The sequence below is a fragment of the Haliotis rubra genome, unplaced genomic scaffold (assembly GCF_003918875.1).
Source record: "Haliotis rubra isolate DU_JTF1 unplaced genomic scaffold, ASM391887v1 Scf5, whole genome shotgun sequence".
Lineage (NCBI taxonomy): Eukaryota > Metazoa > Mollusca > Gastropoda > Lepetellida > Haliotidae > Haliotis > Haliotis rubra.
Window position 1 is genome coordinate 2,477,588 of NW_025767190.1, and position 15,194 is coordinate 2,492,781.

A 15,194-nucleotide genomic window follows, 5' to 3' on the forward strand; every position below is an offset into this window, starting at 1 on the left:
ATGTCTGCTTAAAAACATAGCATGTGCAATGCTGACAAGTCGTCCCTACTGCGCTACAATTCATAAATAAAAGTTTTAATGGTCGTATCTGCAGCATAATTGGAGGTCATGACACACAGTAAAGTTTTCACAATTTTGAACATGGATGAATGAGACACGATCCCTTCACACAATGTGAAACATATTTTTCATATTTTGTCCAACACTTTCTCACAGAATAATAGAAAACAGAGGTTTTCCCTGCTGCTGCTGCTGCTGCTGTTGGGGTTGTTGTTGTTGTTGAGGTGGTCCCTGTCGAGGATTGGCGAGTACCTGAGGTGGCAGATGTACCAATGCTGCTTGGCCCTGAATGACACCATGATTTGGAACCACATCTAAGCGACGTTGGCCCTGTGTACGACCTTGATCCCGTGAAGGACCTTGACCCTGTGTAGGGCCTTGATCCCTTTGGAAAGTTGGAGCCCGAGCCGCACTAGGCCCAGGATGTTGAACTCGCTGCATCTCCCCTGAATAACCACCAGCATAAGCCCTAGAACCCACGTGACTGTGAGCACTGTAAGGTCTCTCACTGGGATGCACATTAGAGTTGCCTTTGCTAATGTTTGGTGCAACTGCACTAATACTTGGACGCAAAAAACTATGAGGCATTGTATTGTTTCTGTCGGCAGTAGTGTAGCTACTGGAAGGTCGGAACGGGCTGCTGCTGCTGGCACTGGACGCATCTCTGGCAGACCATGGACTGCTCTGTGAGCTTATGGGGACTGAAGAAATCAGACCTGCACCACTGCTCCGACCCACATTTGGATTGGAAGATCCTGATGTCACACTGGATGATGAGGTTGACATGTTTCTTGGATTTGATGCAGATGATGTTGGCATAACTAAATTACCTTTACCACTTGAAAACACACTTGGAAAAGCACTAGCAGTAACAGATTCTCTGGCAGCAGTAGTGGTCAAGACTGTGCTTGTTCCTGTAGAACCAACACTCCTCACTATGGACAAGGGGGAAATCCTAAGGGTGGGCTGAGCTTGTCTAGGGAATGTGTTCATAGACATGACCGTTGGACTGCTGTGTTTTGGTGGCTGTGATAGAACAGCTGAGGTTTTCTTTGTGTCTGTATTGGTGCTTGATGAATGAATTTGATCAGATTTGTGGTGAGGTGATGGGAGCATGAAGTCTTTCCATGATGTCTGTCTTTGTACAGCTTTGTTGCTGAATGAATGAGGCAAGGTGGCAGATACTTCAGGCACCTTTGAAGGGGAGCTCATTAGATCTGAGTCCGACGTGGGAGATGTTACCCCTGAGCTTGTTGTGGAGTCCCCACGTTTATATGGTTTAAACGCGGACGTCGGTGAAGCAAACCTTACTGGAGAGAACCCAGACATGTCTACACTGTTCACAGATGATGGTGAAGTTGGTGATTCTTTCCCTTCAGCAGGATCACCACTTGACCTCTGCTTTATAGCACTGTCTGCATTTTGAGTATTTGAATCTGGTATGGATTTTCCTTTTATATCTGATGCTGACATTATGCCAAGGTTCTTTGGTGGTTCACTCGACCTAACTTTCTCATTAGGAAGATTATTAGTAAACGATTTCCCATTTCTGGTTACAGGTGATTGTCTAGGAGAGGAGTGAGCAAGAACTTCTTCAAATCTGCCTCCCATTTTGGACGTTGAAGCAGTGGATGTAAACCCTTCCTTGCCACCAAGACCACTACTTCCTTCCGGTTCCTGTCGAATCTGAAGCTGAATATAATCTGCCTTATAACGCGAGTTCTTATTTCTACCAGAATCCATGTCCTTCATCATGTTCAGTTTCGGTCCATTTAGTTTGGATGACATATTGCGATGTGAGTTTGTATTAACATCATCAACATTCATGTAAGTTTTATCACTAGTGACACCTCGTAGACCACTTCTATCTAGACTGGAGTCTGATCTGGAACTGTCCAAAATATCCTGAAGATCAGAATAGAATCTTGGTGGTTTGGGGGGGAGGGATACCAGGAGGTAGGGAGCTTGAATGGCCAGCTGATATACATCTTCTGGCTTGAGGACCATTGTCACTAACCTGATCACAGAGACCCGAGCTTGAGAACGAGGATGCTTTATGATGGGTTCGAATGTTGGATGTATCTCTTTCACCCCTAGGTCTCCCATTGCCTTTATTTTGTTTAGGTATAACACTTTGATTAACATAAAGTTCAATTTCATCATTATCCTTACTCTGATTTCGCTCTTGGAAATATTTCACTTGAGTACTAGATTTGTTTCCTTGTGAAACTGTTGATGTGTTGAAATTAATATTATTCCCTTCCACAAGTGCAGTGTCCCTTTCTCTAGCAGATCCAGAGTGAACAGTTACTTCAGGTTCAATAACAGGTGCACTCTGATGAATCTCATTCTCATCATCACTGCAATTCACATTCTGATAAATCTTATCCTCATCAATATCACACACAACTACCTGGTCTCCCATGTTGGCTCTCATTGAGTCATTGTGAGCATTAATAGAAAGAACTTGATTATTGATATCAGCGACTTGCACATAGGTGTCCCGAATAGCTTCTTCATATGGTGGTAATTCTTCTTCGTCAAAGTCTGTAGGTAACAGATCATTATGAACAACATCAGCTTCTGTAATACCATCATAAATAGTCATCCGTTCAACTTGAACTGGAACTGGAATTTCATTTCTCTGATTTCGAGATCGTTCGTTCCTTCTAGCATTATCACGAGGAGTACCATAGTCTCCTCTTTGTCTTCGTTCTTCTCCTCTTTGACTACGATGTCTTCGTTCTTTGGTCCTTCGTGATGAATCAGATCGGGATCCACCTGGAAGAAACTCCTCTGCTTCACGTCTGCTTCCATGGTCACTTCCTCTTCGGGAATGATTTCTACGCGAAGATCGTTCTGCTAATGGTGCCCTGCTGCTGGTGCTGGATCTAGCATCTGTTGCACCTCCTCGTAAAACGTTTCTTTGAAGAGAATTTGGAGCCTTCCTGGATGTCCTTTCAGTTGTATACTTGACCTTCTTGTCAAATATAACATACTTCAAACAGATGATAACTGATATGATGTTTGCAAGAAAACTGAAAATGCTGAATCCAAGTGCCAAACCATGGACCATGACAGTAGAATTATGCTTCTTCTGTTGTATTTCTGGATTAAAAGTTCCAAAATGATAGAAGTTGCTGTCATAATCAAGTCCACCAGACGACAGAATGACCATTACAAACGACACAATCACTCCAACGATTGCTGTAGCAAAATAGATCTTTGCACTTAAGGGTGCCCTTATCTGGGATGCACTTATTGCGCATATGCCAGAGACGAACATAACCACTCCACACCATAATCCTGTTCCAAGATAATGTCCCCATATTTTATGGGTGAAAGCTAAAACACCAATCACCACTTCACCCAATCCGAGGAGTGATATCACGATCCCCAAAATAAGAACTTTCACATAAGGGAACTGAATCTGAAGGCGTACATGGAGCCTGGACATATTCGATTTTCAGCATTACTCTTGATATAAACAGTTTTTCTTTGGTTGGATATTCCAACTCTGGACACCTGGGGTATCTCGCACCATCCTATCTCTTATGTCAACAAATCGGATCAGACTTCTGTTGAACTCGACGCTTCTTTACCTCTCGCCACCAAAACTGGAAACTGTCCTGCCTCCACAGTGCTCTTCCATGTGTAGCCATCCAACCTAATTCGACTCTGAAGCCCAAATATTATGGCCTTGGTCAGAGATTGTCAATTTTAAAACGAAATAACTTCGAAGAGCACCTGCACAGGTAGACTTCCGAGGTACCATACCAGTAAAAGACGACTTATCTAATTGGACAAAATGAGAGAAATACGACCAATCAAAAATTGTGTTCTTAACATCTCCGGAAGTGGATAAATCAAGCATGGCGACCAAAACATTGCAAGACGAAGTGTGCAAACTTGCATATGATGGAAATTTCCATTTACTGCAACAAAAACTGCAAAAAAATGAAAGTTTGTGCTCTCAGTATGACACTGTATGTACATCATTATTTTTATAATGTATTTTAAGCGCGGCATATGGGAAAACGTGGAAAAACAGTTAGCGTACAGTGACGCAGCGAAATTGAATTATTTAGACCCAGTCTTTTTATCGTTAAAACAGATGACCGCCCTAGACCTAATTTCACTAAGTGCATTGCATGAAGATAAGCAGCACAGGTTAAAAATGGAATGTGTTAACGTGCAGCACGATCTAAGAATGACTCACTCATTGTCGTCTCTAGGTTTGGCGGACTTTAACACTGAATCTTATTAGGTCTATGTTCCCAGTGTATTTTTTTAATGATTTTCTCTATCTGATTGTCAGAGACATCGTGCTGCTATATTCAAGGTGTTATGCATTAGTCCATATCCTTTATTCACCAAGCTCTGCTATGAAATCATTACTGGACACAAATGTCTAAGTTATGCCATAACTTTCATTTGACTTTTAGTCAATGTACACATCAATTCAATTTGCACGGTTTTTGTATGAAACATTGTCCATTCTATATTGAGGTTGAGGTTGTAACAAATCAATTGGTGTTCAAATCGTACGATAGGTTAATTTAGGTTTGTTGTTGCTATTATGATTTTTCTAATGTAGGTTGGAATTAGGTTTATTAATGCCAGTGAGCAAGTGTGAGTACACACCTGTAGTTATCAGAATATCTGGTCAGGCCATTGTAATGCTTGTAAATGTAACTGTTTGAACATCAATTCAGTCTTATAATATGTATCAAACACCTTTAACTATCCACTCATCTCATTGCTATCCAGATTGTATATAAGCATGATAAAAGGGGTTTTATGTGCAAAAATCTTTACCTCTGTGGTTCCTTCATTCAGACATTTAATCAAAATGTTTCAATTACTAAAAACTCCTGTTGTCTGCCCAGTGTTTTTGACCAGTCAATGCTGAGAAATTTTAAAATTTGGAATCTCAGACTAACACTGTCAGTGCCAAGTGAAATTTGAATATAGCCAGTAAAACCTGCATTTGAAAACACATTTGGTTCATCTAGACTGCAATTTAGGTCACTAGTTACAGTAATAAGGGCCTACACATTCTCTCAGGTGAATCCTCTGTCATTAATACGTCAATCTCATTGAATAATCAGGCCATAGTGCTTGCTACAGCTGAGTTTGTTTACAGCTACAGTCCGTTTGATTTCATTTGAGACCGATGAATTGCTCACTAACACAAAATCTAATAATTGCAGCTAAACCAAATTTTGCACTGCCATATGAAATCGACAGACCAACCACTTGCTGGTAGAAAAGCCAGGTGTGCGAGTTGCCGAGTGAATTTGAAATTTCACTACACACGCTTGTTGATTACCTGGCTGTTCTACCAGTGAGTGGTTCCCCCCTCATAAAAAGTAGCGAAAAGTGACAACAAAATAATGATCGTTTGTTAAATAATTTTTGTATTCGGGTGTCCAAAATTCTGAGACAAATCATCTTAGTTTGTCTGTTGATTTCATATAGCTGTGCAAACTTTGGTTTTGCTGCAATTATTAGATTTTGTGTTAGTGAGCAATTCATCGGTCTCAAATGAAATCAAATGGATTGTAGCAAGAACTAAGATCTGATATCAATAAAATTGTTAATATAATCACACCCTGTTGTGTTCATATGACACCTTATCTATTTGAAAAGACCTATTTTATCTTTACAATAGAGCCAGAGAATGCCACTCCACTGGGCTGCATCAGGTGGACATACAGAGGTAGCAGACTACCTGTTAAGAATTGGTGCTCCAGTTGATGCCAGAGATGAAGTGAGTAACAGTACATTAAATACCACACAATGTTTAACATATGCATCAATACACAAATTGTAACCGTTAACATGTTTCTATTGTGCTGTATGCATATGTTTTTAAGGAATGATAGTAGGCTTGTGATGGTATTAACTTGACTGAGTCATTAGGTACAGCATATGGAAAGACAGTATGTATTCAAGAGATATCATATTTACAAAATCCTCTACAACATTTGACATTCTATTTACAGTGACTAGGAATACAAAACTATGGTGATCTATTTGTTTTAAACATATTTTATTCATTCAAGAAAAGGATTGGGCACAAGTTATCCAACTTAGAAAAGCCCTCTCCAGATAATTACACAATTCATCTTACAACAAAGTACACAAGTGACAGACATAGGCTAGGATATGTACAACAGATGTTAACTGAGAAAGCGTTTTGTTTGAGAGATATTGATATGTACATATTTGAAAACATTCTGGTTTTCAGTGATTGAGAGACCTGCATTGCCATGTAAGATAAGATTAATATCAATCAGTGTTCTATTTTTGACAATATGTTGAATAGTATACAATGGACATTCAAGGAAGTAATGAAAAACATTCTCACATCTATGGCCACATTGACATGATGCGTCATTTTTTACATTTATTCTATATAAATCATAATTAAGTGTACTCGTCCTATATCTTAATCTAGTGTGCATGACATTGAACTTCCTTATTCCATATGAATAATATATAGGTGTGCATTTTCCTTCACGTGATATAAGGTTTAAACAAGGCAACAGAGTCGCAATTTCTAATAGCTAAGGGAATATTGTTCCACACTTTAACTGTTGATGGAATAAAAGATGATGTTGAGTACCTCAGTCTTGTATATGGTGATCTATGCTAATGTATAGTTGTATTTATACTTCTCTTTTTTATTTTGATGGTACCTATTGTTATATTTTTTATGTAGTCAGATTGGACACCTCTGATGATAGCAGTTTCAGCTGGCAGAATGGAGATAGTGTCTAACCTCATTAGCAGAGGTGCCCTAGTGAATGCAGTCAACAGGACTGGACAGTGCATTCTGCATTACGCAGCATCAAAGGATCATACCGAGGTACTTGACTGTCTTTATATTAGTGTTCAAACATTTTTTGAAGAACTGGAAATCCCTTTTACTGAAACCAAATAGCCATGTTAAGATATTTCCAGGTCTGACATCCAAATAGAATGTCGACTCAATGTCACTGCTGCCGATGCAAATGTCTGTAACATTGTTCCATTCCAATTGAAATGTCTAAAAATATGAATGTTGGAAACAGAGTGATGTCCCTTTGTATAGAGAATTTCTGTACACCAATTGTCAAGTAGGCAGGTCTGCAGGACAAACTCAGTGTGAACATCTTCTCAGTGATGTAACATTTTAGAATAATTGTCTCGACAGATGACAACATTGAACTTCAATATTAAAAATATTGAAATTCCATGGCATTAACAATATAATTGTGTTCAAGGCTTGACAGATTTTGGGTATGATTGGGAATGTTTCCTTTTGTATTCAAGTAGAATTTAAAGTTATGCATATCTTGATGCAAGATTTAACCCCAAACTTATCTGTGATGAATATTTAGCATTGTAACCTATGATAATGGAATTACTGTCACCAATTTCAGATAGCAGAACTCCTGTTAAACCATGGCGCAGACGTCACTGTGGGGGACAAAATGGGCAGCACCCCCTTGCACAGAGCTGCATCTAAAGGACATCTTCAGATGACAAAGTTGCTCCTGCAGCATGAGGCAGATCCCAACAGATCTGACTCGGAGGGAAACACTCCGCTGTGAGTAGGTGTTTGCCCACCTGGTTTGAAGGTTCTATGGAGAGTCTAACATATGTTATATTTGGGATTACACTCTCTCCGTAAAGTACAGATTCTAGTACTTTTGTTGGGTTGAGTCCCATCCGGGATTCGAACCCTCACCTTCAGAGTCAGGCACCTAATCGCCAGCACACAAAGTCAGCCGCCTAACCCACTCAGCCTCCGTGACTTCCTCAAAAATGGAAGTCGGACAACTGGTAGTCTAGACTGCAGACGTTGTGTACCCCTCTGTAAATTGGCATGGCTCCCACAGCCGAAAGCTATGAATACACAGTGCCATTTAGAAAGTGGTCAAATGTAACATATGTTATATTTGGGGTTACACTTTCTCCGTAAAGTACAGATTCTAGTACTTTTGTTGGGTTGAGTCCTATTTTGGATTCGAACCCACACCCTCAGAGTCAGGCACCTAATCGCCTAACTTTCGCTCACTGTTGGTTTATCAAAGCAGTATTATGACTGTATGTTATATGAATAGACTAGTAGGGTAGTATTATGACTGTATGTTATATGTATAGACTAGTAGGGTAGTATTATGACTGTGTGTTATATGTATAGACTAGTAGGGTAGTATTAAGACACTTAGTCTTGTCTTGTGTTGCCTGTTGCAGTCATCTAGTGTGTGAGGAGGAGAGGGTTCGAACCGGAAAGCTCCTGGTGGAGTATGGAGCCAGACTGGACATTCAGAACAAGGTGAGCATGGCAGCTGTCCTTATGACAACAAACTCAAAATGACCGTAAGAGGGTTTAATAGCCTGTGTACCTCATGCTTCTCATAAGAGCTATTTGCAGAGGATCAGGTGATGGTGTGAAGTGACATGGATGAGTTTGTGTCACTGGTCCCAGGGATGGCTGTTTTTAATTGCCCGCTTACTTGTGTCAGTTTGCCTAATGTGAGAGGTATCATCGGAGTGAGTAGAACTTCAGGTGCTTTAGGGGTTAATTTCCCATGTTACCACTGTGAGGTCTTGTAAATGTTACATCAGGGTAGTGACCAAATGGACTGTTGTTCATGCCATCAGTCACTGGTTTTTCTGATGCAGGTTTGATTATTGCAGATCATAGTGGGAATATTTGCCTGCAGGGCTGTTAACAATTACTCGCTCACTGCTAATCATAATCAGGCTTATAAACAGTGGAAACTGCTTCTGTGGTGTAGTGAATAGAGGATCTGCCTGTGTACCAAGGTCTGTGGTTCAATTCCCATCTGCACCAAACAAAAAGACATGAACATACTTGTTGTATCCCTGCCAAGTGCTTGACATGATAGATAAATCAATGAGCAGTCAGCTTTGTGTGTCTGAGTTGGGTACTCACGTGACTATTGTCTCACCTCAATGTGTGGCAGATCCATGATGTATGGTTAAAACACATAACATTGGACAGGTTACTAGTTTATTTTTTTTAACTATAATTACACTTGATGTATCAGTATTTTGTGATTGTTGCATATAAATTTCTGCTGTGATTGCTATGCTTGAGTCGTTTTGAGATATGTGTTGGTAAGACATAATCTATGTAGTATAGTATGTATTATCTGTGTAGCAATATGTTTGTGATTTACAATACTAAATTCAAAGGAGCCTATCTCAAAAAGATGAAGCATGCAGAGATTTTGTAGTAGACTTAGCTGTGCCGAGTTCCCTGCCAGGCTCAGCTGCTCTGAAGTATTCAAGGGTCAATCTCTCAACACTTGTCTGTGCTTGTTGGATTTGGTAATACATTAAAAGCCTGGGCCTTGTCATAATTTGTCTTATAACATATAACCAGCTGCTGCATTTCGGTGGGTATTCTAAATTGAAGGGACATTAATCACCGCACAACTTTTCTGTGCCTGTGCGTTGCTGAATATTGATCTGTGTTTCAGAACCAGAAGACTCCCCTGGACCTGGCCCCTCCTGGCATGCAGCGGTCACTCAAACACTCACTTGACAGGTGAATGACGCCTGTCACTCAATCTCATCTTCATCATCACATTGTTGTTTTGAACGTTACAGATGTACATTATGCATGAATAAAGTTCATACCTTATGGCCACCATGTCGTGATTTTGAATCAGACCATCTACTAAAGGACATGCTAGATAACTGTAGATTGTACCACATAGATGTTGGATCATCTTTAAATGAAAGTACCTGGTGATATCCTGGATGGATGCATGAAATATTTTTGTATGGAAGTGTTGCTGTTTTCAAAAATTACAATTGTACATTTAGCATGAATAAAATTCATATCTCATTGGGGTATGTTGGGAATCAAATTTCTGTGTTTAGAAATTGGGTAAAAAGGAATTGCCAAATTACAGTAGATTGTACTCTTGGATGTCAAATAACTTTTCTATGAAGGAGCCTTGCAATATTTCAATCACCGGTAGATGAATAATATTTGTATTTATATTTCATGGCCACATGGTAACAATATACTATTACAATAAATGTCCTGATAGAGCATTATCATAGCCAGGGGGCATGGTAATTATATGTCAGTCGTTGCTTTGTCAGGTCAAGACTAGGTTATTGTTGCAGGCCACAGACATAAAGTATAGTGATGAATATGTTAAACAATCAAACACAAGGTCTCCAGATGTTCAAACTATGATGTTGAAAATAATCTTTGTGAATAAGTAGTTTGTCACCACATTTTAGGGCTAATTGTTACCTTTTTTTCAAAAGTTGCATCTCTTTATGCTCACTTAGCATGCAAAAGCCCAACCAAAGACAAATTCATTTACTGGCTAAAAGGTTACACAGAACATAGAACCAAGATAACATGTACCTGATTGTATACATGGTACCATGTAACCGGCTGTAGACACAGCACCATGGTAACATGTACCTGACTGTATACTCGATATATGGTACCATGGTAACATGTACCTGACTGTTTATTTGATACAGGTATCATGTATCTGACTGTATACACGGTACCATGGTAACATGGACCTGACTGTAGGCATGGTACCAAGGTAAAGTACCTGACTGTATACATGGTACCAAGGTAAAGTACCTGACTGTATACACGGTACCAAGGTAAAGTACCTACTGTATACATGGTACCAGGGTAACATGTACCTGACTGTATACATGGTACCAAGGTCAAGTACCTGACTGTACACACGGTACCAAGGTAACATGTACCTGACTGTATACACAGTACCAAGGTAAAGTACCTACTGTATACATGGTACCAGGGTAACATGTACCTGACTGTATACATGGTACCAAGGTAAAGAACCGATTGGATACACAGTACCAGGGTAAAGTACCTGATTGTATACATGGTACCAAGGTAACATGTACCTGACTGTATACACAGTACCAAGGTAAAGTACCTACTGTATACATGGTACCAGGGTAACATGTACCTGACTGTATACATGGTACCAAGGTAAAGAACCGATTGTATACACAGTACCAGGGTAAAGTACCTGATTGTATACATGGTACCAAGGTAACATGTACCTGACTGTAGGCATGGTACCAAGGTAAAGAACCGATTGTATACACAGTACCAGGGTAAAGTACCTGATTGTATACATGGTACCAAGGTAACATGTACCTGACTGTATACACAGTACCAAGGTAAAGTACCTACTGTATACATGGTACCAGGGTAACATGTACCTGACTGTATACATGGTACCAAGGTAAAGAACCGATTGTATACACAGTACCAGGGTAAAGTACCTGATTGTATACATGGTACCAAGGTAACATGTACCTGACTGTAGGCATGGTACCAAGGTAACATGTACCTGACTGTATACATGGTACCAAGGTAAAGAACCGATTGTATACACAGTACTAGGGTAAAGTACCTGATTGTATACATGGTACCAAGGTAACATGTACCTGACTGTAGGCATGGTACCAAGGTAACATGTACCTCAATGTAGACATGGTACCATGGTTGATTGTGAGGTGGCAAGATAGCGGGTACCATATCGCCGATCTCATGTCAGCAATGATTTGTGCTTTTTTCCTGTCTCTATATTGTATCATTACCCGTGACCTGTTCTGAGACTGTACTAGGTACATACTGAGATGCCTAGAAGTAAATATAGTAACTACCGTAAGCCAAACAAGCGCAAGAAGAAATCGCTGTCGTCAGTGAGCGAGACCGACCCAAACCTTGCCGACATGGATACCCCGAGTCCACCCGCATCACGAGAGAGGAGCGTAACGAGTCTGACTCTACAACCAACGGATACCCCACACTCGGAGCAACAGGTACTGCACCCTCAGACCCACCCAGACACCCAGGGCCACGACCACCCGGACCCCACCACCCCCGCTGGTGCCCAGCCACCGATACACCCTAACCCCACCCTGACTTCGGCCGATCTAGCACACATAATGGCTATGCTGGAGAGAATGGACTTAAGATTGGCTAAATTAGACAAGATTGAGTCCGACATATCTTCTATCAAGTGTAATATAGCGTCGATAGAGCTGAGGGTAAAGGATTTCGAGGAGGTGAGGGGGAGAGTTGATAAACTAGTAGATAGTGTGACGTTCATCAGTGATAGCTTTGATTCATGGGAGAGTGAAAATATACAAATAAAACAAGACATAAAATCTCTGGAAGAGCATATCTCGTCCCAAGCTAAAGCCCAGGCATCCTCACAGATTGAGAATCTGAGGCTAAAGGAGGCCATTATTGACACGAGGTGTAGGGGTATGAGGGATAACCTCATCTTCACGAATATCCCAGAAACAGCTAGACTCTAGTTATGAGGAGTGTGAGAAGGTCCTTCGACGGTTTATCAAAGATAAACTACACCTAAGTAACAGTGAGGATATCAGCTTTAAACGGGTACATCGTCTTGGCCAAGTAAGGAGACCCCCCTCCCAAGGAGGTAGTGTAAGACCCCGCCCCATGATAGCTAAGTTTATATACACTGTGGAGAGGGATGCTGTCAAGAGGGCTGGGAGGGAACTCAAGGGACTGGACATCAGCATCTTTGAGCAGTTCCCTGATGAGGTGAGCACCTTTTGGAGTGAGGTCCTCATGCCCCTACTTAGGGGTGCCAGAAGAGCTAACAAGAGAGCGCATATCAGCATAGACAAACTCTATGTGGAAAACAAACTTCAATCTGTGGCTGTCCCCCCACCCTACAGGGTCCCCACTACAACTATGGGTAACGCTGCTGGATCCCACCCCAGGCAATAGGGGTGCGCTGGTGGTCACGAGAACTTGTGTTCTACTCGTACACATGTAGAACAAACATGCAGTGACTTTCCTTCAAATTGTAAATATGCTACAGACCAAGTTTGTAGTAATGTTCATAGTTTCTGTAGTAATACAAAGAGTATTACAAATAGTAAAGTTACCCATTCTGTTCCTAGAAAGGAGCAATCAGGTAACACTGTTAACTGTAAGCATAATAATGCAACTACAAGTAGTACTGGTATTATAGTACCTGTATATGCTGAAACTAGAATAGATCAATCATGTGAACAAAGTTTGTATGGAAATGTAAATACAAGCATTAAACATCTCTGAATGTAACCACCCGATTACCCACACTAACAAATTGAGTTTTATCAATCTGAATGTTTGTGGACTTAGAAGAAAGCTCCATTACCCAGAATTCACTTCTTATTTACAAAATGCTGACCTAATTTGTTTACAAGAAACAAAAACAGATTCACTGGACGAACCAGAAATTGATGGCTATGAATTGTATCTTCACCACCGATCAAGATTCATAAGGAAATCTGGTAGTATTGGGTTAGCTGTTAGAAAATTGTATTTGGACTTCATTTCATTAGTGAATGATGAATGTGAATATGTTATATGGTATAGCATATCTAAAGATTTGTTGAAGACTGATAATGATTTGTATTTTGGAATCGTATATTTACCCCCTGAAAGCTCTAAATATGCGTCATACCAAAAGACGTTAAAATATGGTACTTGTTGGTCCCTGCCTGGCGCTGGGTACATTAAGGACTGGTCGGCTCGGAGTCAGTATAATGTGTCTGAGTGGGGTATCTCAGTGGGCTAGCACTATAAAACCAGCTTAAGTCTGGGCTCGTACAAGCAGCCGCACATACATATACACACGCATGCACGTCGTCATATGAGCGAAATATTCTCAAGCACGACGTTAAACCCAATTTCACCTCACCTCACTTCTAAATATGCTACAGAGGATACGTACCCTGTTCTAGAGCAATCAGTCCTACATATGCAAAGTAAAAGTGATTACCTTTTGCTTATGGGAGACTTTAATGCAAGGATAAGTAATCTGAAAGACTTTTGTAATATCGACAAACATATCATTGAAGAACATGGTATTGATATTGATACAATGAATGATATTTATGAACCTGACAATATCCTTTGCACAGCCTCCCTACCTATATTAATAGCAAACCAAGATAAGGGTAAAACAAATGCACCAGGCCTCAAATTAATACAACTATGTAAAACACCAATATGTTCATTTGTAATGGCAGATTAGATCAAGATAAATATGTTGGCAAAGTCACTTGTAAGGATTTAAGTTTAGTTGACTATGTCCTATCCTCATCATTATGCCTACCACTTTTCAGAGATTTTGAGATTACTTAATTTTCAGCCCTTTAATCAGATATCCACTCTCCAATCATGTTCTCATTGAACTTAGGTTTCAATGATGTAATAGTAGAAAAAGATTTTAAGGTTCACAATATTGATACAAACGTAACCCCAAATGGCAATATCCAGAAACCTAAGCGCTATGACATAAATTCATCTCAATTATTTGCAGATAATATCAACAGCTATAATGTCTCCAGATCGTCACACATATTGCAATCGACAACAGGTCACGATGACACAGCACGTGCAATCAATGAATTTGCCTCTGGAGTAGCGAATCTGCTTGCCAATGCTACACGTGCCACGTTCGGTGTGAAACGCACGTTTAAAAATGAATCAAGCGCACGACGTGATCACAAACCTTGGTTTGGCAAAAGAATGCAGAGATAAACGCAATAACTTTCATAAATCCAAACGCAAATACTTTAATTGCAAAACATCTCTTAATAAAGCTGAGTACCGTCGATGTTCTAAAGAGTATAAGAAGTGTGTGAACAAACATATCAAGCAGTATAAAAATGAATTTTGTAAACTGACCAGAGAAAAACAAAAGCATAATCCAAAAGAATTTTGGAAAATTATCTACAAAGAGTAAAAGAAATATCTCTAGTGATGCACCTGATATTGATAAATTCTATGAACAGTTTAATGATATAAATGGGAAACAGATTTCAGTTTACCCCGAAATAGACCGCGAAATCATCGAGAAAGGCTACGATGATTACATGCTTAATAAAGATATATCATTTGAAGAAATAGCTTTTGCAATTAAAAATCTTAAACGCAATAAAGCCTCTGGGCCTGATCAAATTGAAAATGATTATCTTATAGATTCATTTGATCTACTCGGTGCGACATATGTTGAATACTTTAACTTGATTTTATCAACGGGAATATTACCGGACGCATG

General features: G+C 40.0%; 1 protein-coding gene across 1 annotated transcript; it reads left to right on the forward strand.

Moving 5' to 3' along the window:
- Positions 1-3,890: 3,890 nt before the first annotated feature.
- On the forward strand, positions 3,891-9,729 carry LOC124291679 (26S proteasome non-ATPase regulatory subunit 10-like). Its single transcript, XM_046728730.1, has 6 exons — positions 3,891-4,046; positions 5,735-5,833; positions 6,788-6,934; positions 7,491-7,657; positions 8,308-8,389; positions 9,564-9,729. The coding sequence occupies exons 1-6, from the start codon at positions 3,933-3,935 to the stop codon at positions 9,633-9,635; spliced, it is 681 nt and encodes a 226-aa protein (XP_046584686.1). The 5' UTR covers positions 3,891-3,932; the 3' UTR covers positions 9,636-9,729.
- Positions 9,730-15,194: the final 5,465 nt, after the last annotated feature.